Genomic DNA, 27,861 nt, shown 5'->3' with positions numbered 1-27,861 from the left:
TTTATGATGTATTTGCAAAGTGCTTAACAATAGCTTGTATGTAGGTGTTTGATATATTACATGGCTAGAACTCTATGGATGAATTTACAGGATATGCAGAGCACTATTTCTGACCAGAAATTCATTTCATGGAAGTCCCTAAAGAAAGTGGACCTTAGTCTTTTGGTATTTGGCTTCCTGAATGTTGCAGTCTTACTCTTTAAATAAGATTTTCATTAATGTTATGCGTTCAGAAGCGACAGCACTTTGGGCAGTGTGGTTGAATGAACAATGTGAAATGTTGTTGTCCTAAATTACACCACCTCTGCCTGCCCATTCCAAAGGATTGATTCAGTAGTTTTTTAAGTAAGGACTCAGCGTTGGACAAAAGGCTGGAGCTTAGAGATTTATTACCTTAACACTCCTGGGATGCCTTCCGGCCTGCGTGTGGGAGAAAACCAGTTTCTCTTCCCTTGGTCAGACTTTAGACCATAATGTTAGTGAATATCCATGTTTCCTAATATGTTAATATATTCATTTCACAATGATATTAATCACCAATGTGTCATTAGCTTTCATAAAAGACCTTGCTTGATACACTTTTTTATAATACAATAATATTTAAGGTTAAGAGTTTGTCACTGTTATTTTTAGTAAAAGTCAGGGACAGGTCACGGGCCATTAAAAAAAAATACACAGAAGCCTGTGACCTGTCATTGACTTTTACTAAAAATAATTGTGACAAAATGGGGGATGAGAGCCTAAACCTGGCTCCGGGAGGGGAAATAGGGGGAGGGGGTCCAGCACCTGCCACTGCTCTGGCTGACGGCTCTGGGCTCCCCCTCGGAGCTGTGGGGCCAGTGGCAGGGAGCTGTGGGGTCCCCTGCTGCCCCGGGTCCCCCCGCTGCCAGTGGTGGCTCAGAGCTCTGCCCTTGGTCGCCCGCAGTGGCTGGGAGCTGCAAAGTTGGTGGCTTGGAGCTCCGGGTCCCTCCACTGCCCACAGTAACCAAGAGCTGCAGTGGCCCCTTACTGCCTGCGGCGGCTCAGAGCTCCAGGGCCTCCTCTGGCTAACAGCTCCAGCCGTACCACCTTGGGGCTGAAGTGGAAAGTGTCTTGGAGGTCTCTGGAAGCTATGGAATCTGTGACTTAAGTGAACTCCGTGACATAAACTTGCCATTAGTAATGTTGTATACTATCAGTTGATTATATTACTTATCATTTGAAGTTCGATCCCCTGTTTTTATAGTTCAGAGGCTATCTCGTCCATTCACTAGGTTGATGGCTTTCTTTACCTTTTATGTAAATATGCCTTCATTGTCTCTGTCTGATGATGAGGCTGGTCAGACAATTACACATTCCTTTATCTACGGCTGAGTCGGCTTATGTATTGCTTGTCAAACAAATTTTAAAACATAATTCTAGCATGTATCCATAACTCTTTGTGCACACCCCATACATTCATCATGCAAGAATATTAGTGATCAGTGAGTTACTAATTTTCCATTGATCTCTTACATAACTCCTTTTAGATACAGATGATGACAGCAGAGTGTGAGGTGTAATGAATATGTCAGTGGGCCTTGGTGTCATACCCCCATGTTTATTTTTCAAGGAGCCTTGACTTTGCTCCTTTTATCATGCCATCCTCTACACACAGAACACATTACTTCATGTGATTAAAAAAGTCACTACATTCTCCATTAAGTCCTTCCTCAAGACCCAGTTCTGCAATGATGTCTGCAATAAATTAGCCAGTTAATTATGATTAGGTAATTAGGTAGCTGGAGATAGTATATTTGCACTGTGTTGATATTCCTCTTTTCCTCCCTTCATGTGTTGCTTTTCTCCTTAGATTGTAGCTTTTTCAGGTGTGTACTGTGTCTAGCATATTGTGGGTGCTACCAAAATACAAATACTAAATTTTCTCTGCTTTATGCCTCTCTTCCCCCGATGGTCTGTATTGGTAGGAATATGAAATTAGCTGACCTTTTCCATCTCTAGATTCTATGAGAGCCCAGTGATTTTAATTGCTCTTGTTGGCCAGAAGGTTTACCCACCTGCTTCACTCTTTAGCCCCATTGTACAAACTTCTGGTTCTCAATCTTCTTTTGCAAAGTACTTGTACTCCAGAAATAAGAATGTCTTTTGCTGTTGTCTTGCCTTCTGAGAAAAGAGCATTTAGAAAATTATATATGTTATCTACAATGATCTATATCAGCATTTACTCCAAATGCTTTATTTGGGACTCATTGTAGAGAGTATCATGTTTATGTTTTTTGCCTGCACGTTGTACAAGTCCAAGAATGTTTGTCAAAGAAAATACCTGATTTTGATAGTGTTACATTTCTGTCAGCATCATGTGGACAAAGTATGGGTTCATCTGTTGTTCATTCTTTAAGGTCATAGTTTAGATTATAGCACAGGCTAAATTGCAGGGTAGGGAAAAGAGATGGCTGGAGTTAATATAAGGTACAAGAGGATAAGTACCAAGAACTTACCTGTGGGTGTGGGTGGCTGTGGTGGGGGACGAAGGGAGAGAGAAGTGTATAACAGACACTGTCTATAGTATGATAGAATCATAGAAATGTAGATCTGCAAATGACATCAAGCGGTCATCTAGTCCCTCCTCCTGCAGTGAGGCAGGACAGAGTATAGCTAGACCATTCCTGACAGGTGTTTTCTAACCTGTTGTTAAAAACCTCTAATGTGTGGGGGGTTCCACAGCTTCTCTTGGTAACCTGTTATGGTACTTAACTATACTTATAGTTAAAAGTTTTTCCTAATACCTAACCTAAATTTCCCATGTTACAGATTAAGCCCATTACTACTTGTCCTACCTTCTGTGGACATAGAGAACAATTGATCATTATCTTCTGTATAACAGCCTTTAATATATGTGAAAACTGTTATTAGATTCCCCCTCCAAGTTGTCTTTTCTCAAGACTAAACATGCCAAGTTTTTTTAACCTTTCCTCATGGGTCAGGTTTTCTAAGCTTTTTATCATTTTTGTTGCTCTCATAAGAACGCTGTCCAATTTGTCCACATCTTTCATAAAGTGTGGCACCTAGAACTAGAGGCAGCCCCACCTGGAGTACTCACCAGTGCTGAGTAGAGTTGAACAGGTCTCTCCTGTGTCTTGCATATGGCACTCTTGTTAATACATCCCGAAATGATTTTTCTCAATTGCATCATATTGACTTATATTGACTTTGGGGTTCGTTGTTACCTACAGATTCTTTTCAGCAGTACTACCACCTAGCTAGTTATTCTGCATTTGATTTTTTTCCTTCCTAAGTGTAGCACTTCGCACTTGTCTTTATTGAATTTCATCTTGTTGACTTCAGGCCAGTTTCTCCAATTTGTCAAGATCCCTTTGAATTCAAATCCTGTGCTCCAAAGGGCCTGCTAGCCCTCCCAGCTTGGTGTCATCCACTAATTGTATAACCATACTGTCTATTCCATTATCCAAGTTTATGAAAATACTGAATAGTACTGGACCCAGGCAGACCCCCCCTGTGGGACTAGGTGCATCCTTCCAGCTAGACAATATGGTTTTTCAACCAGTAGAGCATCCACTTTATAATTACTTCGTTTAGACTGTTTCCCTAGTTTCCTTATGAGAATGTAATGTATCAAAAACTTTACTAAAATCAAAACGTCAGATTGACAGCTTCCCACTATGCACTAGAGGCCAATAACCCTTTCAAAGAAGGCAATTAGTTTGGTCTGGCATGATTTTTTTCTTGACAAATCCATGTTGGCTATTCTTATTACACTATTATCCTCTAGGTGCTTACAAATTGTTTAATAATTTACTCTTAGACTTTAAGGCCAGAAGGGACCATCATGATCATCTAGTCTGACCACCTACACATTGCAGACCACAGAAACTCACCCACCCACTCCTGTAATGGACCTATCACCCCTGGCTGAGTTACTGAACTCCTCAAATCATGATTTAAAGACTTCAAGTTACAGAGAATCCACCATTTACTCTAGTCTGCAAGTGACCTGTGCCCCATGCTGCAGAGGAAGGCAGAAAATCCCCAGGGTCTCTGCCAGTGTGACCTGGGGGAAAATTCCTTCCTGATCCCAAATATGGCAGTCAGTTGGATCCTGAGCATTTCAGCAAGACCCACCAGCCAGACACATGGAAAGAATTTTCTGTAGTAGCTCAGAGCCGTCTCCATCTAGTGTCCCATCACCAGGTAATATTTGCTACTAGCAGTCATAGATCGGCTACTTACATTGTAGGAATCTCATCATTCCATCCCCTCTGTAAACTTATCAAGCATAGTCTAGAAGCCAGTTAGGTTTTTTGTCCCCACTACTCCCCTTGGAAGGCTGTTCCAGAGCTTCACTCTTCTGATGGTTAGAAACCTTCATCTAATTTCAAGTCTAATTTGTTGATGGATAGTTTATATCCATTTGTTCTTGTGTCAACGTTGGTACTTAACTTGAACTCCTCTCCCTCTCTGGTATTTATTCCTCTGATGTATTTATAGAGAGCAATCCTATCTCCCTTCAGTCTTCATTTGATTAGGCTAAATAAGCCCAGCTCTCTTTTGAGGTAGGTTTTGCATTCCTCTGATCATCCTAGTAGCCCTTCTCTGCACCTGTTCCAGGTTGAATTCATCTTTCTTAAACATGGGAGACCAGAATTACACACAGCAGTCCAGATGAGGTCTTATCAGTGCCTTGTATAATGGTACTAACGCTTCCCTATCTCTACTGGAAATACCTTGCCTGGTGCATCCTAGGATTGCATTAGCCCTTTTTCATGGCTACATCACATAGTCATCCTGTGATCAACCAATACACCTAGGTCTTTCGCCTCTGTGGCTTCCAACTGATAAGACCCCGGCTAATAGCAAAAATTCTTGCTGTTAGTCTCTAAGTGCATGAACTTGCACTTTGCACTATTAAATTTCTACCCATTTCTATTGCTCCATTTTTCAGGGTTGTCCAGGTCTTCTTGTATGATCTCTCAGTATCTTTCCAGGTATCGAAGTTAGGCTGATTGGCCTATAATTCTCTGGATCCTCTTTGTTCCCCTTTTAAAAGATAGGTACTTTGCCCATCTCCAATCCTCTGGGCCCTCACCTGTCCTCCATGAATTCTGGAAGATAATCACTGATGGTTCCAAGATTGCTTCAGCTAGTTCCTTAAATACTTTAGGGTGAATTTCATCAGGCCCTGCTGAATTGAATACACCTAACTTATCTGAATCGTCTTTAATCTGTTCTTATTTGCGCTTGTGTTCATTCCCCCTTCTCGTTAATATTAATTGTGTTAAGCATCTAGTCACAACTTACATTTTTAATGAAGATTGACGCAAAATAGACTTTAAACACCTCAGCTTTCTTGGTGTTGTCTGTTAATAGCTCTCTTTACTCTCTTTTTATGTACGGTTTCAGAGTAACAGCCGTGTTAGTCTGTATTCGTAAAAAGAAAAAAGAAAAGGAGTACTTGTGGCACCTTAGAGACTAACCAGTTTATTTGAGCATGAGCTTTCGTGAGCTACAGCTCACTTCATCGGATGCATAGCATATCGTGGAAACTGCAGAAGACATTATATACACACAGAGACCATGAAACAAAACTCTTGCGCCTAATGTATTTATAGAACCTTATTTTTATAGAACTACTTATTGCCTTTTATGTCCTTTGCCAGGTGTAACTCATTTTGTGCCTTAGCCTTTCTGATTTTGTCTCTATATGCTTGCACTGTCCTTTTGTATTCATCCTTAACAATTTGTCCATATTTCAGCTTTTTGTAGGATTCCTTTTTGATTTTCAGGTCATTAAAGAGCTCCTTATATTGCCCTCTTGCTGTTCTTCCTATTAGTTTGCAATTTTGCCTTTAATATTGTCTCTTTGCGAAACTGTCAGCTCTCCTGAACTCCTCCTTTTTCCCTTGTATTTTTTTCCCATGGGATCTTACCTAGCAAGTCCATTATCCTTATTCTGCTCCTCTCACTCTTTCCTTTCCTTAGAATCATGAAGTCTATCATTTCTTTATTACTTTGACCCAAGTTGCCCTCTTCCTTCAGATTCACATCCAATTCTTCCATGTTAGTCAAAAGCAAGTCTAAAATGGCTACCCCCCTGGTTAGTTCCTCTACCTTCTGAATCAAATTGTCCCCAACACATTCCAAGAACTAATTGGACATTTTGTATTTTGTTATATTACTTTTCCAACAGATATTTGGGTAGTTGAAGTCTGCCATTACTACCAGGTCATGTGTTTTGGATATTTCTGTTGTTTGTTCTAGAAATGCCGCTGCCTCCTTCTCCTGACTCGGTGGTCTACCGTGATGTTGTCCCTGTTTTTGATCCTTTTATCTTTACCCAGAGGCTTTCAGCTGGTTTGCCTCTCAGCTCCTTCTGGACTCAGAACAAGTGTATACATTCTTGATATACAATGCAACCCCTCCTCCCTTTTTTCCCCGCCTGTCCTTCATGAACAATATAATACCCCTCAATATCAATATTCTAGTCATGAAATTTTTCCAACCAAATTGGTGATGTCAATTAAGTCATAATTTTGCTTGTGTAGTAAGACTTCCAGTTCTTCCTGTTTATTCCCTATACTCCTGGCATTTGTGTATAGACATGTAAAATGTTCAGAAGATTCTCCCACTGTTTTCCTTCTTGTTGATTCTATGAACCTATTGTAATTTTCCATTCCCATCCCCAACTTCGAGCCCTCCATCAAGGTCACGTTTTTTTATACTTACTGTGTGGGATTTTGTCATTTGCCCCCTTTAAACCTAGTTTAAAACCCTCCTGGCTAGGTTGGCAAGTTGGTGTTTGATGATATTTTTCCCTTTCTTCATCTGGTTGTTGCCATCTCTTCCCTCCAGTCCTCCTTCCCGGAGGAGCATCCCATGGTCAAGGAAGCCAAAGCTTCAAAACTCATTAGCTTCCTTGTTATTTTTTTTAAGTTTTGTGGAGAAATATAAAATACTCTGAAACTACTTCTAAATAATTTTTGGAAGGGTTAATTTAAAAACTTAAAATCTTGGCTATATCTAAATGAGGGCTATTTGCTGTTTTGGTGTTTGTTTTTTTTGTTTGTTTTTTGTTTTTTTGGTGTGTGCAATGGCCTGTCATTGAAAGTCTACTATTACCATCATATAATGAAAGATCCCATCATAACATACATGTGTAATGTAATAGAGTCAATGCTGCGAGAGGAACCTTAAGTCTGAATTTAGTGCGTATAAAGTTTCTATGTTGTTGTAATACCATGGCTTTTTGCATTATATATTTTGCTGGTTCTGATAATTAATTTGTAACAGAGATAAAACAGCCGTTAATAATGTTGGTAATATCTTTAATATAATGAGGCCACAGAAATATTATGAAAACTGGGAGTAAATATTTTCCCAAAATTACATCTAGGAAAGAGTATATAGAATTCTAAGCCCAGATTTTTCAACACTGCAGCCAATGATAGTTGCTACAGACTGATATCGTACTTTATTTTTTAACTGTTTATGCTAATTATGCTTATTATTACCCAAGTGCTTTGGTAGGTTGTCTTGTTAATGTTTCTCATTTTTCAAGAAAAACATTGTTTAAAACAAGAAAATCTCCATTTAAAACTATTTTACTTATCAGGTCACAGGATTTCTGCTGTGATATATGTGGCTCAGCAATGAAGATAAGCCTGTTACCATTAACATCGGGAAGTGCTTCAAGCCAGGCTGATGAAGAGGCCAAGGAACTTGCCAGACAAATTAGCTTCAAGGTAGACTGACTGTTCGTAATTTTTCTTGGTTTGATTGCTTAATTTGAGGAAACTGCAAATGTAGTGTTGCTATGAGGAAACAAAAACATTGAGAAAATGCTTACATTGTAACACAGCAGCACTGCATTGTATTGCTGTGCAGGAGACTTGGTTTCAGGGTAAGCTGTGGAAAACCAGACACTTTCCAAAGATGGTGCAGTTGGTTTCTGGGAAGACGCAAACTGATGTGTTGTCCGACACAAGCACCAACTGTGGTTCAGTGACAATGGTAGCAAAGGTGATAGGAAAGGTTGCCTAACCGTGTTGATGAAATTTTCCAAGCTTCGTTTAGTGTTTGCCCAAACATAAATACTTTTGAGAAGTTTAGAGAAACACAGTTCTGATGATTTTTTTTTGTATATGAAGAGAGTAAAACATATACTTTTTTCATTATGCACAAAAAAAATTGCAAACTTTTTCCCCCCACAAGCTGCACAGCTGAAGAGATTGAATGTAGAAAATTGGAATCTAGTATGGATAGGGTTCTTACCAGAAAGTGCCTTTTGGGTGGTCCAGTGAAATCAGGTTTTTGTTTAGCCAAGTATGATACTGAGAAATTAGCATGTCTTGCATGCACCATATGCTTTTCACTAAACTTAAGGAAGTGAACCACTGAGGAAGACTCTGTTGTACATGGAGTCAGGGCTTTCTTAACTGTAGTGAAACCTCAGTGTTGCATCTTATGCAAAAGACTACCCATTGACTTCAGCGTGGTCAGAATTTCACCCTATATCTCCAGTAGCACAGTTCCCCCTAGCACTGTGCTACGATATTGGTTTGGTCTAGTATCAAAGTGAATATTGCCACCTGCTAAACAACCAATACCAATGTTTGTAGCACTTATGTGTTCCTTAGGAGTCACCTTTCCAAATATGGACGTGGCCTGATTCTGTTCATAATCATATTTTTCATATGAAGATCTCAAAATACTTTATAAAGGTGGGCTAAGGAGGAGAAATACAGGCACAGAGAGTTAAAAGGTGACTTGCAAAAGGCTAAAAATTGGACTGTGCCCTTTTTGGTTCTTTATGATGTATAAATCCTGAAAAGTGTGTGGGATTTTTTGTTCTTGTTTTTAAATACTACTAGTTTTTAACAATAGAAATATTAGGAATGTCAAGTCTGCTCTTTTTTGATTTAGCAGATTCTCTGGTGATCTTGGCTCACAATCCATATTTTTCAGATCTCTTAATTGAAAGGTTATGGGAATACAATCTTTTCACAAAACTATTTTAAAAATGTTTTTCTCAGGGCATTGAGTGGAACAGGAATCTAACAAGCAAGCAAACAAATCCACCACATAGCCTAAATAAAAATCTCTTCCCCATTCAATGAAGTTTCACATTTTTAAAGATGATATCTATCTAGCTACCTACCTATCAGACTTATATGGCACCTGTCATCAGGGTATTTGTGTCTCACACTCGTTTATCCACACACCATAGGGAAGTACTATTATCCTCATTTTACAGATGGTGAACTGATACACAGAAATACTAAGTGGCTTGCTCAAAGTCACATAGGAAGTTTAGGGTAGAGAACGGAATTGAACCCAGGTCTCCCAAGTTCCAGGGTAGCAGCCTAACCACTGGACTATCCTTCCTCTCTAGGTCATCATAAACCTACTACAGAACTAGTGGTCTATACGCTTCTAGGAAAAAAATGGATTAGCAAGATCAGAATTTCTAATGTATAGCACAAGCCTCCCCAAACCCTTTCAAATTGCATTCACACATCAGAAGCAAAAGAGGGCACAATCCCAGTTTTTTTCTCTGTGCATATTGCCTTTAAGTGGCTTACCCAAAGCCAGGAAACAAGACTGGCAAAGCCAGGCATACCTTCTGACTTCCAGTTTTCTGACTTGATTGGCTCACAGCCCCAGGTCAGATGGCAGGAGATGGTTCTATTTTCTTATTAACATTTGTCTGATACAGACTATTATTTTGGTACACACACAAAAATTGTGGGAATTACCATTGAGGGGTGTAAAGAACCATTGGGATTTCTAAGAATGGATATTCCATGTTAGCATTTGGAATAAGTAAGAACTGTTGCTATACGCTCCTCAGGAAAAGCCTCAGTCTTCTGCAAAGTCCTATGTCCAAGCTATGTTCCTATGTAGTGCACTGTATAACATGCTATTGTTGTGTTGACCTACATTTGAACAAGTAGTATATTTGATATAAGTGAGTTACAAAAAGCCAGTCTATCTAAACATGAAGGGAATGGAATATATTGATCAGACAATCAGTGAATTGATCTAAAGTTTCATTCCAATTTTAAAAATAATAGGAAAAATTTCTAGATCACCTGAAATGTAAGGTGTTCAGGACCTTGCAGTATCAGACAGAACAGCAAGGCATGACCAACGCGAGGGAATAAGAGCATAGAAGAGAAAAGGGTTACATTAAAATGTCAGGAGATAAGCTCTTGTTCTTTACACAACTTATTGGTTCCTAATCCCTTGCTTGTACTTTTTAATACTACTACTTATGTATGTATTTAATAAGATTGGAGAAAGCAAATTCAGTCGCTTGAGATTCAGACACAGGGCATGGGAAGTGTAGCATTGCACCCCTCTACCAAAGTACTTTATCTACATTGCATGCTGTGAGTAAAATTGGTTCAGAACAGTTGTTTTTACTCATAGTTATGTGCCATTGGTAAAGTGTTCAGCTCAGGAGAATGATGCTACTTTTTCTCCTCTGCAGTGACCCCATTACAAGTCCTCATGGATGTGTCACATTCTCTTGAATCTTCGAAGTGAGAACACTGTTAAACATGTAGCACTTCTCAATGTGAGACATTTTATAGATGCTAAGAAACAGTTAATATTTTGACTTTCTCTTATCCCTTTTGCACTGAAAATTAAGGGCCTAACCCTGTAATGTGCGAATGCCTCTCGTTCCCATTAGTATCAATTAGGTTGTAAAGCATTTAACACTTCACAAGCTATTGGATTCTAATAGCATAGAAAATAAACAGTTTAATATTCTTGAGATGTTGAGAAGTAATATTTCTTATATCTTTATGAAATGAGGTATTGTTTGGGGTTCCTCTAAGCTAGGATAACATCTCTGAAGAATTTCCATTCCAGATATGAGCCCCCTAAAGGCATTTTTTGTGCTTTTATAGTTTAAATAGCCAGCTGATGGCTGTTTGTCCCATCATGGTTGGTTGTGAGGCAGAAGAGACGCAAGGTGTAGAGTGTTGACTTCTGCTTTAATCCAGTTCAGCTTTTTCAAGAAAAAGATGTGACAGTTGAAAGCATGAAGGCCTAATGTTCAAGGAAAGCCTTTATATATGTAATACATTAGAAAAAATACTCTAAAACAATCAGTGCTTTCATAAGGATTCCCCAAAATGCTGTCAAAGTCAGTGAGACCATGTAAGAAATATAACTTTTAAAAAATGTTTGGCATTTATTTGAGGTAACTTTTTTTCTCCAAATTCGTTCCTTATCTTATACCCCTTTTGGATGTTAACGTCCACCATTATATACAACCAAGTGAAACTAAAAATCAGAAATGCGTCTGCAGGTTTTTTATTTGTTTTTGTGCGTCAGTAGACTTACTCCTTGTGAAAATTGTTCAGAATTGCAACACTGCAACAAATTCCAGAAACACTGTATATAGCTTAAACACAATTTGCATGTCTATTGATAAGGATTCGTAAATCTCATATGCTGTAAATGTTGAAACAGATGCTCCATAATAGATCAAATAAACTACATTAGAGTATATTATAACTAATTTGATCTCTTATCTGAAATGTACAAATGTATTCTCTTTAGGCTGAAATCAATTCATCCAGAAAGTCTATCACTGAATCCCCAAACACATCGGAATTGAACCACTCTGCCACCTTACCTGAGCTGCGACAGGATGGTATAAGTAGAGCATTCCAGAATCCAACCACCAGTACAATGGTATGATATGTGTTTGATAAATCTTATTAGATGTGAGTGCATTTGCAAATGGAGGCCAGGATCTGAAAACCAAGCAGTGTATAGACATGTCCAGAGAATTATTTAGCTGATATGAGACTTTCTTTAAGATTGTGGAATACTTAGTTGTGTAAGACTACATAATAAGATATACAGATAGGTGAATTTCCTTTTATTTATATGATGATAAGGAAAAAAAACTTTTTCTTTACATGTTTAGTAAACACTTGAAATCAATACTTTGACCGAAGAGCAGTTAACAAAATAGACTATGTATACCAACGTAGAAATTATGTGAAGAAGACATGCCACTGTTTAAAAAAAATAAATAATTTTTTTTTGGCCCTGAGTCACTAATGACTAATGGGACTAATTATACTATAGGGCCAGGGGTTGCTTTATTTTCTTTCCAGCCACTATTCTTTCTCCTTCTTTTACTTTATTTCCAAACTCACTGGCCCTGTCTAGGCTAGGATTTCAGATGTAATGTTAGCGCTTATCAGGATAACCTAGCCTTTAGTTTGATTCTTTTAGCACATTAAAGACAACTGTGTCTTATCGATAGTAGACTCTTAAAAGGTGTTAATTAGCATGTGTTATGTAATCTTAAATTCTAGCCTAGACAAGGCCATGGAGTGGGCTGTCTGTAAGAGCTGTATTAATTTACTGACCTTACACTGAATGCCAGATCTGTGTACTCTAAACTGACTGTTATCCTCTGCATCTAAGTCATTTCTAAGCTAAGTCTCAAGGTGGATACTTCAACCTTGTCTTTTCTGCTTCCCTTGGTATGGCTTGTCACTTCCTCCTTGATATTCTGTCTTTTCTGAGCTTCTGTGGCACCGTCCTTTCATAGGTCTTCTACCTCTTTAGCTGCTCTTTTAGTGTTGCTCTTGGCAGTTTCCCCTTCATTCCCTCTCTGCTGGATTCCTCTGGGCTCTGTTCTTAGGCTCCCTCTTCTTTTCCCTGTGCACCCTATCCTAGGGCAACTTCATCCAGTTACATGGGTTTAATTATCAACTCTATACTTACGATTGTTGAGTAGACCTCTTTAGTTTAGATCTCTGCTCTGCACTTCAATCTTGCACCTCTTTTTGTCTCAGTGATGTCTCTTAGATTATAAGATTTTTGAGGCAGGGACCGTGTCTTCTTACTTGTATATAGAGAAACCATGATTGGGGCTTCACTCATCTAGATGACTTGACATAATCTCAGAATCAACATAGCCAAAACAGAGCTCTTAACCTTTTCTCCCCAAGTACCTCCACTAATTCCATTCTCTGTATTGGTTGATAACAGCACCACCACCCCTGTACCTGAGGCCCATCACCTGGAGATCATCTTTGACTTTGCCCTTTCCTTTGCTTTCCTCCTCCAGGCCATAATAAAATCATGGCACTTCCATAACATTTACCAGAAACCCACCCTTTGCTGAGCATCTCAACAGCCAAATTCCTCAGCTGCATCCTAATAAACAAACCTCAAATACTACAATCTCTTCCTAAATCTTTAAGATATTAAACACGCTTGCTCTTCAATGCACACTCACATGCTGCCAGCCCATCCAAAACGTTGCACCTAATGTTTAGTCTAGAATTTACCTGTCACTTCAACCACTACCTGGAAGGCCCTGAATCCAATGGAACCAGTGGGAGGGAGGCAGGCTGCAGGAAGTCTATACACAGTCTGCACCTCCTGGGCATCACCATACCTTTTGTGGGGACTCCCATCATATAGTTGATTTTGCACTGATGAATGCTGGTCTGATGAATCCAGAACTATACAGATCCACGATACACTGAGATATGTATGCAGCTGCTGGAGAGGTTACAGCATTCTTTGGGCTGCTAGCTATTAAGAAAGATTCTGCTTCCCAACACACAGAATGTTTACTCAGGCTGGATATTGAAGAGGATTTAGCCCTTAGTTACTTATGCATTTAATTTAAAAATGCCAAAGGATGCTCCTTGTGATAACTTCACATAGGGCAACAAAAGTGAAACAGTACCTTCCAACTATAGAGCTTTAAGAGTGAAGAGGACCATGAGAGGGCTAATACTTGAAATAGATGCCACGAAGCAAGGGAGTCTGTAGAGGCCATTTCTGAAAATTAGACCTAAGTGACCTTCCTAGATTTGCCCAGCAGTCTGTGGCAGAACTGGGATTAAAACCCAGATGTCCTGACTCCCAGTCCTTTGCCTTAACCACAAGAGCAGCCTTTCTCTTTTTCCATTTCTTCCATTAATTGCATGTTATAAATAAATTGATTATTTTCTTCTACTGTTGCAGCATTCAGTAACTTGTTTTATGTGTTGGTTAAAGATACACAAATGTTTGTGGTATCTGGATACTACTGTAGTTTATTAAGAAGGTTTCAAGAACTTTATCCTTCTACTTACTGTCCCAGTCTCTTGCACCAGAGTGTGATATTCTTATGTACAAGAGGCAAAGAAGTATGTCTGCTGCGATTTGCAGATTTTCTTTTAATTAAATAAGATTATGTTCCTGTTTTTATAATCTCTGCAATAAATTTGGCTAAGTAAATGAAAATCTTAATTCTTACCATTTTAAATAAATTGTGCACTTTATTATGACATTTGCATATGAATACTGCCAGGGATAGGGCTTATATAACCCAGCCATTCTGGAAGTGCCTAAGGCCTGGTACTGGGCCAGGGCACCTGCTGTTGTGACTGCTGCAAATACAATCTAAATTCACTGATAAATTGTAGACAAATCTCAGATAAGCTGTGGAGTTTTTTTAGCAATGATGGGCTACAAATTGGTTTAAAAAAAAAAAAAAAGTCAGACCATCTGTTGCATCTTGCAGTGCACTTTCCAGCTAGGTGGAAATACAAACATGCTAATAGCATGCATTTTTCCACGATAAGGATTTCTTCCAGATTGTTCACGTTCAGAATAAGCCATTTGATTATATTCTTTTTACCACAAATCCTGGCTCTTAAGAGTATTGAATTAATTAAAACTAATACACTAGAGCCAACAGAAATAATCACAGGCATCTTAGTGTTTAAATTGGAAAGGAAGTCTTTTTAAATAATAAGAGTTTAATTATTCCCATTTCTAATAATATTGTTTTCTTCAGTAGATTATCAGTTCTACTGCATGCATAGTTTTTTTTTCAGAGCAGTTGACATATGAAATGATTAAAGCTTTAAACTTACATAAACATTTATTTGTTGTATGTGATGGACTGCTGTCAAAAGTAGATTAATATTTTAAGGGATCAGATTGTCCATCTCTCTGCTCGTATTGCTTCACTGAACATATGTTTCAAAAGCTGCCCATGTTTCTGAGCCACCACCATTTGGGAGTAGGAACCAGTTTAATTTCAGTCCATTTCAGTCACTGGGGAGTGAGGCGTTGTCAAAGCTGAACAGAGGGAAAATGAGATGTGAAATGTGAAGGGTTGTATTACAGGACCTGCTGTTATTCATTCCTAGGGTAAACTCATGCTGAAGCTAATAAAAGCCTGCCCTGAGCAAAGATAGTAAAAATGGGCCCTGAGGCCCTGATCTGATACTAGGAAGGTGAGGTAATGAAATTCAGTTGCATTTTACTACCAGGCATTCTTTCTCTACCACGGCATATTTTTGTTCTCTGGGAAGGAGTTTCCTACTGAGGAATAGGACTGGGTGTTCTTCCTCCCCTACCATTTGAGAAAGTACGGCTCCCAACCTTACCTCAGAGGCATCCATTTCTAGTAAACTCCTTCTCGAAGTCTGGGTCTGCTAGCACCGGACTACTGCAGAGGGCTGTCCTCAGATCTGCAAGAGCTTCTTCAGCCACGCAGGTCCATTTCACTATGTCTGGGCCCAGGCTTTTATGAGGTTTATCAATGGGTATGCTCTGGTAGCAAAGTGGGAAATGAATTGCCTGTAGTACCCAATAATCCGCAGAAATGCTCTGACCCATTTCTTCCAGATCAGTCGAGGCCAACTTTGTATCACCTCTAGCTTGTTTAGTTGGGGTTTCGCTGTGCCTCTCCCCACAATGTACCCAAGGTATTTGGCTTCCACTAGACCTATTGCACACTTGGAGGGATTCGCAGTGAGACCCACTGTCCTCAAGGTATCTAATACTGCTTCCACCTTTTCCAGGTGCATCTCATAGTTTGGGCTATGTATGACCACATCATCCAAGTAAGTGGCAGCTTACTTGGCATGTGGATGTAACAGCTTATCCATGAGCCGCTGGAAGGTTGCAGGAGCCCTGTGCAATCCCAAAGGGAGGATGGTGTACTGGTACAATCCTTCTGGTGTCGAAAAATCAGTTTTGGGGTGTGTGTGTGTGTGTGTTTTTTGGCTTCCCTTGCCAGAGGAATTTACGAATACCCTTTGGTCAGGTTGAAGGGTGGACGAGAATTGTGCTTTCCCCAGTTGGTCAGTTAGTTCACCTATTTGAGGTATGGCGTTGGCATCAAACTGGGATACCTTGTTTAATTTTCCAAAGTCATTCCAGAATTTCGTAGTGCTATCTGGCTTAAGTACCAGAACGATTGCACTGGACCACTGACTATGAGACTCCTCAATGACTCCTAGATCTGGAATGGTTTAACCTTCACCTTTACTCCGGGATCTGTGATGATGACCTTCTGTGGTTCTGCCTGGCTTCTCAGAGAACACGTGGTTTCATTCAGTCATTTTGATAACTTCTGCTCCTTGTTCAGGAGTCAATTGTGGGGATATGCTGGTGGCGTCTCTAGGGCGACCACATAAGCTTCTGTGTTTTGCCAGGGCTTCAATAGATTGACATGGTAGATCTGCTCCTGCTTCTGGTGATCAGGCTGTTAAATCTTATAATCAGTCTCCCTGACGACTTCTATTACTTCATATGGGCCCTTCTATCTGTCCAGGAGCTTGCTTTCAACTGTGGGCACTAGCACCATTACCTGATTTCCCATCTGGAATTTGCGAACTTTCGCTTGGCGATTATAATAGGTCTTTTGAGCCTCTTGTGCTCTTTCCAGGTGTTCCCACACTATGGGGGTGACTTGGGCTTTTTGGTCCGACATCTGTATCACATGAGCAATGATGTTTCTCCCCTGGTTAGGTTGTTCTTCCTAGTCCTCCTTGGCAGTCTCCAGTATGCCACAGGGAAAACTCAGTGGAAATCTGGGAACCATCCCTTATTGCAAACATCAAGTAAGATAGTAAGTTATCCAAATGTTTTCTGTCCCGTCTCACCACTTTCCATATCATGTTCTTCAGTGTCCTGTTAAAGCATTTGACAAGGCCGTCAGTCTGTGGATGGTAGACTGAGGTTCGTAAGGCCCGTAAGTCCTTCATGTACTTCGACACAAAGGGGGTTCCTTGGTCCATCAAGATCTTTTTAGGTATCCCTACCCTAGAGAAGATTTGAATCAAATTCTTTGCTATCGTCTTGGACATTTCGTTTAGTAGGGGGACGGCTTCTGGGTATCGAGTGGCATAATCCAGAACAATGAGTACAGTCTGGCCCCTGGCCAACTTCTCCGGTGGGCCTATCAGATCCATGGGTATCCTCTCGACAGGGATTTCAGTAATTTGTAAAGGTACTAAAGAGGCCCTTAACTGCGGTCATGGGCTGTGTAATTGGCATTCTGGGCAGGAGGCACAATGGAGGTTGATGATATATAGACTCCTGGCCACAGCACAGAGGAAGAAAATAGTAATCGTGCTGAAAGTAGAAAGCGGGGAGCGTTGCCTATGCAGCATTCTCATCTGATTGCCAATAGTAGCCAGTCTCTGGACAAACTGTTGTTGTGCTCTGCAGAAATGTGGGAAAGATGTCCAGTTGCAGAGGAAGAGGTGAGGAGTTTTAAAAAAAAACAAACCATTTCCAGCAGACTTACCCTTTGAACTTAATTTTGTTGCTTTCAGCAATAACTTTTGCTCAGTGACATTTACCCCACTCCACTTGGAAGGAGGGAGGGGTATTGTTTGTTGAACTGGTGTCAGCACAACGGAGACAATAATGCTGTTAGGAGGAAGGTGTCCAGACAGTATGTGAAGCAGTTGCCACTTTATCAGGATCCACAGGGTTTTCTGAAAGGTCCTCTGGCTCTGCACAGTTTTGAGACCACATCCTCTCTTTGCACCATCAGTGGCCCTTTCTCCCTGTGGAGAGGAAGTGGTGCATTTCTCATGCCATTAGCTGAGCATTGTTTCCATTCTGTTGACTTTGGATCAGTGATTTGGAGCAATCAAATTTGTGAATTGCTCCGCTCCGGCACCAATAGTGACTGCTCCAGCTCCGCTCCGACTCCACTCCGCACTCCGACTCAAATTAATTTGTAACGAAATAAAAAAGTGCATACTGTAATTATGAAAAAACATTTTTATTCAGACTGTTAAAACAATTTAAATGTCATCAGCAAAGATACAAACTAGAATCATTCATAATTCATTCTGTAAAAAATTATTGCAGCAATCAAGTCGTCTTTCATAGCCTGTTGCAAATCATTTAAAATGAACTTTAAAGCCGAAAACAGTCGCTCTACAGTAGCTTGAGTTGTTGGGATGCTCAAAGCAATTCTACAGGCAGCCTGAATGTGGTGTGGGTAGCTGTGAATGGCCTCAAAAACAGACTTAGCTTTTAGCCTACCAATCGACTCCATCACCTCACAATCTTCCCGAAAGTTTCTCTCGAATAATGCTTCATTACAATTATGAATCGCAGAAACTCACCGGCGTCTCTCTTGTTTATCCAATTCCTTTTCGAAGGCATCATCTTCTGAAGAATTGGTGCTTGAATTATCTCCATTTCCCTATGATGGTAGAAGACGTCTCAGGGATGGACGCTCGAACAAGTTCAGAGTGGAGATGGAAGTTTGAGAACAGCCTGCTGTTTCTGAAGGATGTGAACTTTCCGAAATCGCAAATTCGATCGTTGATGACTCCTTTTGTTGTATTTCGTTTTCTTCAACCTCTTTCGCCGAGTTCAAATGTAGCAATAGATTTTGTTTTCTGAGTCGTCAAGCAATATCAAGGAGCCCTTCCTTTGCCTTTGGTATTTCCCTTGAGGTAAGAAGAATCCGATTCCGTGGGTCAACATAAACTGCAGCAAGGACATGAATATTGTCAAAAAGCATCTCTTCGCGTTTCTGCATGGGGGATAGAATTCCTTCTGCAATTTGTCCACCATTTTCTTGCAAGAATTTTGACAGTTTTTGCCATTCCTTCATTAAAACTCCCAGGGTTACATCGACAGCTTGAAGATTCATGGTTGTTTGGTTTGGCTTTGCTAAAAGGTCTCGCAGGTTCTTCACTTTGTCCCATTCAGCTTTTGTTAACTTGAGTTCTCTTGTTCCAGCAGCAGCCATTTGTTCACAGTAAGATTGAAAAACGAGAAGCAGATCAATCATCGCAAATGTTGAACTCCAGCAAGTCACAGTATCCAATGATTGAGTTACCCCATGTAGATCAAGCAGAACACTTTGAATACTTGGGGTTCTTAGTTTGACAACGACTTGTCAAATTTTTGCCAGAAATTTCTTCGCGAGTTCTTTGTTCAGTCCGTCCCAGATTGCCATCTGAAGAGTGTGAATACCACACCTCATCAGTTGGACTTTTGAGTCGTCCTCATGAAGCCATGTTGGAAGTATGAGGGTAGGGTCATTAACCCATTGCGCAGCAGCATCCATGTTGAGTTCAATTTCATCCATTCCTTTAATTCCTTCATCAGGCAAAATAGCTTCAGTTCTGTCCACATCCCTGTTCTCAGAGGTAGAAATGGTTTCATTGTCCTCGCTGAAATTTTTGACGGCACACATCATGTTTGCTGCATTGTCAACGCAGATGCTCAGCACTTGCATTTCACTGATCCCAAATTTTTCTAAAATAGCTTTTACTTGACATTTCACATACGAAGAATTGTGATGCCTTTCAGTGTCGATTCTGTCCAAGGTGTTTTTACCACAGCTTTATCTTTTCCTTCTTCGTAGTACTGAGCACTGATTGCAAGGAAATTTCTGTTTCCACGGGTTGCCGCATCCATTTTCAGGTAGCACAATTTTTGCTCCAAAGCTTTCTTGAAAAAAGAAAAGGAGTACTTGTGGCACCTTAGAGACTAACCAATTTATTTGAGCATAAGCTTTCGTGAGCTACAGCTCACTTCATCGGATGCATACTGTGGAAAATACAGAAGATGTTCTTATACATACAAACCGTGAAAAAATGGGTGTTTACCACTACAAAAGGTTTTCTCTCCCCCCACCCCACTCTCCTGCTGGTAATAGCTTATCTAAAGTGATCACTCTCCTTACAATGTGTATGATAATCAAGGTGGGCCATTTCCAGGACAAATCCAGGTTTTCTGCCCCCCTCCTTCCCCCCCCCCCCCAAACCCACTCTCCTGTTGGTAATAGCTTATCTAAAGTGATCACTCTCCTTACAATATGTATGATAATCAAGGTGGGCCATTTCCAGCACAAATCCAGGGTTTAACAAGAACGTCTGAGGGGGCAGGGGGTGTGTGTGTGTGTGTGTGTGTGTAGGAAAAAACAAGGGGAAATAGGTTACCTGGCTTTCTTGAACTCTTCGCGACCAGACTCAGCTGTGCTGACAACTAAATGACGAACTGTATCATACCCCGTCGAAGTGCCAAGCTGCCGACCCATTTCACCTGCAGTTTTTTGGAATCTTTTGTTCTTTAGCCTGAAGGTAGTGAGCTGTGTTGAACTCAAGCAAACCATTTCCATCAGCTCTTCATGGAAAGTATTGGCATCCATGGTGACTGTAACCTTTGAGGACTTCAAATATGAGTCAAGTTTTGTTTGCTCAATTTTGGGTTTCTTTTCAGATGAAGCTCCACAAAAAATCTTTTCTTTGGGAGTTTTCAAAGAGCCAGATGAACGTTGTTTAGCCGCATCAGTTTTCTGTTTTGCCTCATCTTCCTGGTCCTTTTTTGTAACCAAAGCCGCATAGTTTTCAGGATGGTTACATTTTACATGCCGCCAAAGGTTGAAACTTTTCACGGCACTTGCTTCACTTGTCTTGAAGCTACATGGTTTGAGCTCGCCGTTCACTTCCTTTTGCACCTTGCACGTTGCCGATTTCTTCTTTGCTTTTCCCAAAAGCCCAAATTTGGGCTTTTCAAATTCAAAAGTAAAGACGTCGTTGAGATCCTTTTCTGTAAACTGGCTATCAATCATGGGGGGCAGATTTGATTTTTTTTGTTGAAGCCATGGCTAAATCTTCTTGTGCTGCTACTGCATCCAAATGTTTCTTGTTATGATCTTCGAAAAGCAATGAACAAAAGCATTACATTTTTTTATAATGTACCTGCTTGTGATATCCTAAGGTACTTCGAATTTATTGTGGATTTTCTGGACAAAAATGATCGCATTTTCTTTTTACACAAAATTATTATTAAAGTAAAAAGAAAAGGAGTACTTGTGGCACCTTAGAGACTAACCAATTTATTTGAGCATAAGCTTTTGTGAGCTACAGCTCACTTCATCGGATGAATACTGTGGAAAGTTTAGAAGATCTTATTATATACACACAAAGCATGAAAAAATACCTCCTCCCACCCCACTCTCCTGCTGGTAATAGCTTATGTAAAGTGATCACTCTCCTTACAATGTGTATGATAATCAAGTTGGGCCATTTCCAACACAAATCCAGGTTTTCTCACCCCCCCCCCCCCAACTCACTCTCCTGCTGGTAATAGCTTATCCAAAGTGACCACTCTCCTTACATTGTGTATGATAATCAAGGTGGGCCATTTCCAGCACAAATCCAGGGTTTAACAAGAACGTCTGGGGGGGGGGGGGGTAGGAAAAAACAAGGGGAAATAGGCTACCTTGCATAATGACTAAGCCACTCCCAGTCTCTATTCAAGCCTAAGTTAATTGTATCCAATTTGCAAATGAATTCCAATTCAGCAGTGTCTCGCTGGAGTCTGGATTTGAAGTTTTTTTGTTGTAAAATAGCGACTTTCATGTCTGTAATCGTGTGACCAGAGAGATTGAAGTGTTCTCCGACTGGTTTATGAATGTTATAATTCTTGACATCTGATTTGTGTCCATTTACTCTTTTACGTAGAGACTGTCCAGTTTGACCAATGTACATGGCAGAGGGGCATTGCTGGCACATGATGGCATATATCACATTGGTGGATGTGCAGGTGAACGAGCCTCTGATAGTGTGGCTGATGTTATTAGGCCCTGTGATGGTGTCCCCTGAATAGATATGTGGGCACAGTTGGCAACGGGCTTTGTTGCAAGGATAGGTTCCTGGGTTAGTGGTTCTGTTGTGTGGTATGTGGTTGCTGGTGAGTATTTGCTTCAGGTTGGGGGGCTGTCTGTAGGCAAGGACTGGCCTTTCTCCCAAGATTTGTGAGAGTGTTGGGTCATCCTTCAGGATAGGTTGTAGATCCTTAATAATGCGTTGGAGGGGTTTTAGTTGGGGGCTGAAGGTGACGGCTAGTGGCGTTCTGTTATTTTCTTTGTTAGGCCTGTCCTGTAGTAGGTGACTTCTGGGAACTCTTCTGGCTCTATCAATCTGTTTCTTCACTTCCGCAGGTGGGTATTGTAGTTGTAAGAATGCTTGATAGAGATCTTGTAGGTGTCTGTCTCTGTCTGAGGGGTTGGAGCAAATGCGGTTGTATCGCAGAGCTTGGCTGTAGACGATGGATCGTGTGGTGTGGTCAGGGTGAAAGCTGGAGGCATGTAGGTAGGAATAGCGGTCAGTAGGTTTCCGGTATAGGGTAGTGTTTATGTGACCATTGTTTATTAGCACTGTAGTGTCCAGGAAGTGGATCTCTTGTGTGGACTGGACCAGGCTGAGGTTGATGGTGGGATGGAAATTGTTGAAATCATGGTGGAATTCCTCAAGGGCTTCTTTTCCATGGGTCCAGATGATGAAGATGTCATCAATATAGCGCAAGTAAAGTAGGGGCGTTAGGGGACGAGAGCTGAGGAAGCGTTGTTCTAAATCAGCCATAAAAATGTTGGCATACTGTGGGGCCATGCGGGTACCCATAGCAGTGCCGCTGATATGAAGGTATACATTGTCCCCAAATGTAAAATAGTTATGGGTAAGGACAAAGTCACAAAGTTCAGCCACCAGGTTAGCCGTGACATTATCAGGGATAGTGTTCTGGATGGCTTGTAGTCCATCTTTGTGTGGAATGTTGGTGTAGAGGGCTTCTACATCCATAGTGGCCAGGATGGTGTTATCAGGAAGATCACCGATGGATTGTAGTTTCCTCAGGAAGTCAGTGGTGTCTCAAGGTAGCTGGGAGTGCTGGTAGCGTAGGGCCTGAGGAGGGAGTCTACATAGCCAGACAATCCTGCTGTCAGGGTGCCAATGCCTGAGATGATGGGGCGCCCAGGATTTCCAGGTTTATGGATCTTGGGTAGTAGATAGAATATCCCAGGTCGGGGTTCCAGGGGTGTGTCTGTGCGGATTTGATCTTGTGCTTTTTCAGGGAGTTTCTTGAGCAAATGCTGTCGTTTCTTTTGGTAATTCTCAGTGGGATCAGAGGGTAATGGCTTGTAGAAAGTGGTGTTGGAGAGCTGCCGAGCAGCCTCTTGTTCATATTCCGACCTATTCATGATGACAACAGCACCTCCTTTGTCAGTCTTTTTGATTATGATGTACCAGCAGGAGAGTGAGTTTGTGTGGGGGGGGGGGGGTGAGAAAACCTGGATTTGTGCTGGAAATGGCCCACCTTGATTGTCATACACATTGTAAGGAGAGCGATCACTTTAGATAAGCTATTACCAGCAGGAGAATGGGGTGGGAGGAGGTATTTTTTCATGCTTTGTGTGTGTATAATAAGATCTTCTAAACTTTCTACAGTATGCATCCGATGAAGTGAGCTGTAGCTCACGAAAGCTTATGCTCAAATAAATTGGTTAGTCTCTAAGGTGCCACAAGTACTCCTTTTCTTTTTGCAAATACAGACTAACACGGCTGTTACTCTGAAACCTATTATTAAAGTATATTTTAATATTTTTAACGTGTTTCTTGCAGTTTTAATGAAGTAAGAAATATTTTTAATATACATAATAAATTTTTATTTATAAATTGCAACTTAGTTTTTCTTATGAAATTTTGCGGTAAATATATTTGAAATATTTTCCAAGTTTTTCATTAATATCTCGAAAACACTTTAATATAGATATATCAATGAAATTTGGTATGTGCCGTAGCTTTAGTACGTGCTATCGCTGTTCTACAACATTAATTGTTGGGAAGTAACAAGGCTACATGTTACAAGGTTGAAAATAAACTTTAACGGGAAAGAGGATTCAAATTGCAAGCACAGTCCTTTTAGTAAAGAGTACAAATTTTCGGAAACATGTTTTTGCTTCATCAGCCTGAATAGATTATACAAGATAGAACAAATAACAGGTTCTATCTTGTATAATGTTCTCAGCCTGATGAAGGAAAAACATATTTCCAAAAATTTGCTCTCTTTACTAAAAGGACTGTGCTTGCAATTTGAATCCGCTTTCCCGTTAAAGTTTATTTCCAATGTTCTATCGTACAACATCATTCAGATAAAATTATTTAAATTACAGGCGTCATGAACTGGGGGGACTGGGCCAATTTTTTAAATCTTCAACTATTTAACAGCTACGACCCTGGAAAATGATTTAATGCTAAAACATGCATTAAAATGGTACTCTTTATTTATTTTGTATAATTAACCGTTTCCGAAAAACTGTTTAAAAATTTTAATCTGCTTAGATGCTTAGAATGATACAAACAATTTTTACTTATTACTTATTTTTCAACTTTGGAATTATAAAATTTAAACGTAATAATAATAACAAAAATTATTAACTTATTATGGAACATAATATTACCGCTCGTACCCAGGGCAGTCGACGACAAGCCTTTCTTGAAATATGAAATAAAAATGACCAACCGCCAGTTCGGGACGCCTATGGTTTAAATAATTTTGGATAATGTAATATAGTAGCACATACTAACGCTAAGACAAAGACATAATTTCATTACTTTATATTAAAGCGTATTTGAGATATTAATCAGAAATTAACTTTTCGTCACCTCCTTGAAGGGACTGTAGCTCCCTTAGGAAGAATTTTAGGACACATGTTCACGGAAACATTTTTTCTTAAAATGACCTAAGGATTCACCCCCAAAGTTGTGTTGGACGTTTTCCAATCACTCTGGATGTATCACAAAAATCACTCCTAATTTATGCAAAAATGTTTACTGTATATTTATATGCCTGCTGCACGTGACTTTTTCAGTAAATTTAAAAATTACAAACAACGCAACCAAAAGATGGTTGAACAGATGACATATAAAATAAGTCCGCCAGAGTGATACAGGAGCATGTACAAATGAACAAATGTAAAGGGAGCCCGTGTGTGAAATGAGCTTAAGTGGTTAATATCTCTTGCGATATCTTAATATATCAATAAACAAAAACTTTTTTTTTTTTTGCAATATACCTGTTTGTGATATCTTAAATGTTGCATCTTGCGTCACACTTTTCCGTAATCGCAGCACTCAGCGTGTCTCGTTGATCAACCCTTACAAAAGAAGTATCAGCACATACTAATCTAACTAATCTACACAAGTACGTACTCGCCTAGCCTTGGCACAAGGGTGGGAGCTGTCTGCAGGGTTGCTGGATGTCTGATAATTATCTGATTCTTTAAAAAAACATAGTAATTTTGTATCTGTACATTTAAATCTTGATTTTGGCCCAAGTGAGAATAACTGTGACATATTACGTAAAGTGGTAAAGTAGATGTTAATATCAATTGTTATACAATCTGAAACTTTTTGGCACCTTTAGGACTTTCTTGCTAAATATCATTCATTGTGGATTGAAAATGAAAAAAAAAACTGGAGCAAGATTTTCTGTACTCTGGCTCCGCTCCAGCTCTGGGCAAAAACTTGAAGCTCCACTGCTCCACGCTCCAGCTCTGGGCTCTGCTCCAAAGCCCTGCTTTGGATGGAGTACTGCCCACAGTTATCAGTGAGGTACAGAAACTCATGGTTTTATAGATCTGCATTTGTTTACTATTCAGTGTTTCTTTTTCAGTCTTCAAGCCTGTTAGCTCGTAGTGGCAGTGTCTCTTTTAATAATGGCTAGGTGTTATAACAGCAATGCTACTGCATTTCCCATAGTACTAATTAATTTAATTTAAAGTATGCATAGTACTTCTATTTTTTACTCCTCCAAAAAACTGGATTATATGATGTAATGGTTTTCTGTGTGTTTCTGTCTGATGATTTCCTGCATGAGATCTGAACTCCTTGTTCTTGCCTTTTAGGCTATATGCATGTCTGATGTTGTATGTTGTTTTGTTCCTCTCCCAACCTCTCAGCTGGGCCAGTTGCTCACCTCGATGCTACATATATCATGATCTTCCATTCCTGTCTAAGTTCCATCTTCCACTCTCATCCGATGTGCTGAATGCATTCCCAAACCCAATTCTCCAAGGAGCCTCCATATTCAAATCCATCCTAAAGATACATTCCACAAAAATGAGAGTATTTTTTAATAAAATTTTAAAAAGCCAGTTACTCCTCCTTCTGGGTTTTCCAGTACATCAGTTTTCTCTGTTTTAGATTCAGTTATGTGCCTCATTTTGTGTCTTGAACAGCCAACATAATTTTTAATTTCTCTTGAGTATAAGGTAGCTTTTTGGTTCAATGCATGCAGAGCGTATATTTGCTGTAGAAAGTTTTTTTTTTAAACTAATAACATAATGCTCAAAATAACAGTGATTCTTGAATTGGGCATCCATTTAACATTACTCCTGATGAAGTCAATTAGGCAGTGTAAAAATGATATAAAAATCTGCAAATGGGCCACTTCAGTACACAAATTTAGAAGTTACAATTTGTGCCTGCCTCAGTGCAAAATATTGGCATATTCTCTGGCATTGAGTTTGTTATACAATACTTATCATAAGTTATATCTTTACAGTACAGGATTGTTTATATGAGCAGGTTAATTGTTCATTTATTATTATTGTTAAACCATATTCCAGTTTTTAATTTAAGTGCTGCATCAATACTGTGTATGAGGGTAGAAGATAATGTTCTGGCTTCACTCTAGTAACAGTTAATCGGATTCGTTTTTTTAAATATGCTATTTCTTTTAATAAACAATGGGATAGATGTTATACGAGATATTTAAACAGATTCCACAAATCACAAAGATCAGCAAATTTTAAAAGTTCTTATCTAGACAGTAACTATGAACCTTTTTGTATATAGCACCATGCTTAAATAATCAGCTAAGCAGAGAATGGAGTAATCATAAAATGGATTTCAGTGGTTGTATCACTGCCACCTGGTTAAAAGAACCATTTTTTTATCTTCATGTCTTTATTTTTAAAAGCTTTTGATTGCACAGGGCTGCTACCACTGTGAAGGAACCACTTCGCTGTAGGACTGCAACTGACAAGATGCAGTTGATCTGCTAAATTATAGATGACGGATGGATGCAAAAAATTAAAACATGATGTGACGGGTTCAGTCACAGAGACCCCCTTGGGACTGTCACCTGATGTGCTGAGACTACCTCTGAGCCCATTTTCTCTGCCAGTTTGGGCCTTCAGAACCCTGCCTTGTTGAGCCAGATACGCTAATCTGCTGCAACACAGACCCAGGGTCTGACCCACGCCCCCAAAGCTGCAGACTTAACTGAAAACGGCTTAGCAAGTGCTCCTGTCTCTAGCACCCAGACACCCAGCTCCCAATGGAATCCAAACCCCAAATAAATCTGTTTTATTCTGCATAAAGCTTTTACAGGGTAAACTCATGAATTGTCCGCCCTCTATAACACTGATAGAGAGAGATGCACAGCTGTTTGCTCCCCCAGGTATTAATTACTTACTCTGGGTTAATTAATAAGCAAAAGTGATTTTATTAAGTATAAAAAGTAGGATTTCAGTGGTTCCAAGTAATAACAGATCGAGAAAAGTAAGTTACCAAACAAAATAAAACACGCAAGTCTAAGCCTAATACAGTAGGAAACTGAATACAGGCAAATCTCGTCCTCAGAGATGTTCCAATAAGCTTCTTTCACAGACTAGACTCCTTCCTAGTCTGGGCCCAATCCTTTCCAGACCAACATTGTGGTTTATGGCCTGGGTCCAGCAATCACACAAACCCTGTAGTTGCAGTCCTTTGT

The 27,861-nt window shown here is 39.9% G+C and overlaps 1 protein-coding gene across 1 annotated transcript in view; it reads left to right on the top strand.

Moving 5' to 3' along the window:
• Window positions 1–27,861, top strand: part of UBE2J1 (ubiquitin conjugating enzyme E2 J1) — a 64,870-nt gene that overhangs the window by 24,794 nt on the left and 12,215 nt on the right. The window contains exons 6-7 of the mRNA XM_074948103.1: window positions 7,607–7,736; window positions 11,569–11,703. Of these exons, the coding sequence (XP_074804204.1) occupies window positions 7,607–7,736; window positions 11,569–11,703 (265 nt within the window). The remainder of the gene's footprint in view (window positions 1–7,606; window positions 7,737–11,568; window positions 11,704–27,861) is intronic.

This window comes from Natator depressus, chromosome 3 (genome assembly GCF_965152275.1).
Source record: "Natator depressus isolate rNatDep1 chromosome 3, rNatDep2.hap1, whole genome shotgun sequence".
NCBI lineage: Eukaryota > Metazoa > Chordata > Testudines > Cheloniidae > Natator > Natator depressus.
The sequence above is the reverse complement of the archived record's forward strand: the minus strand, read 5'-3'. Positions and strand labels throughout refer to the sequence as shown.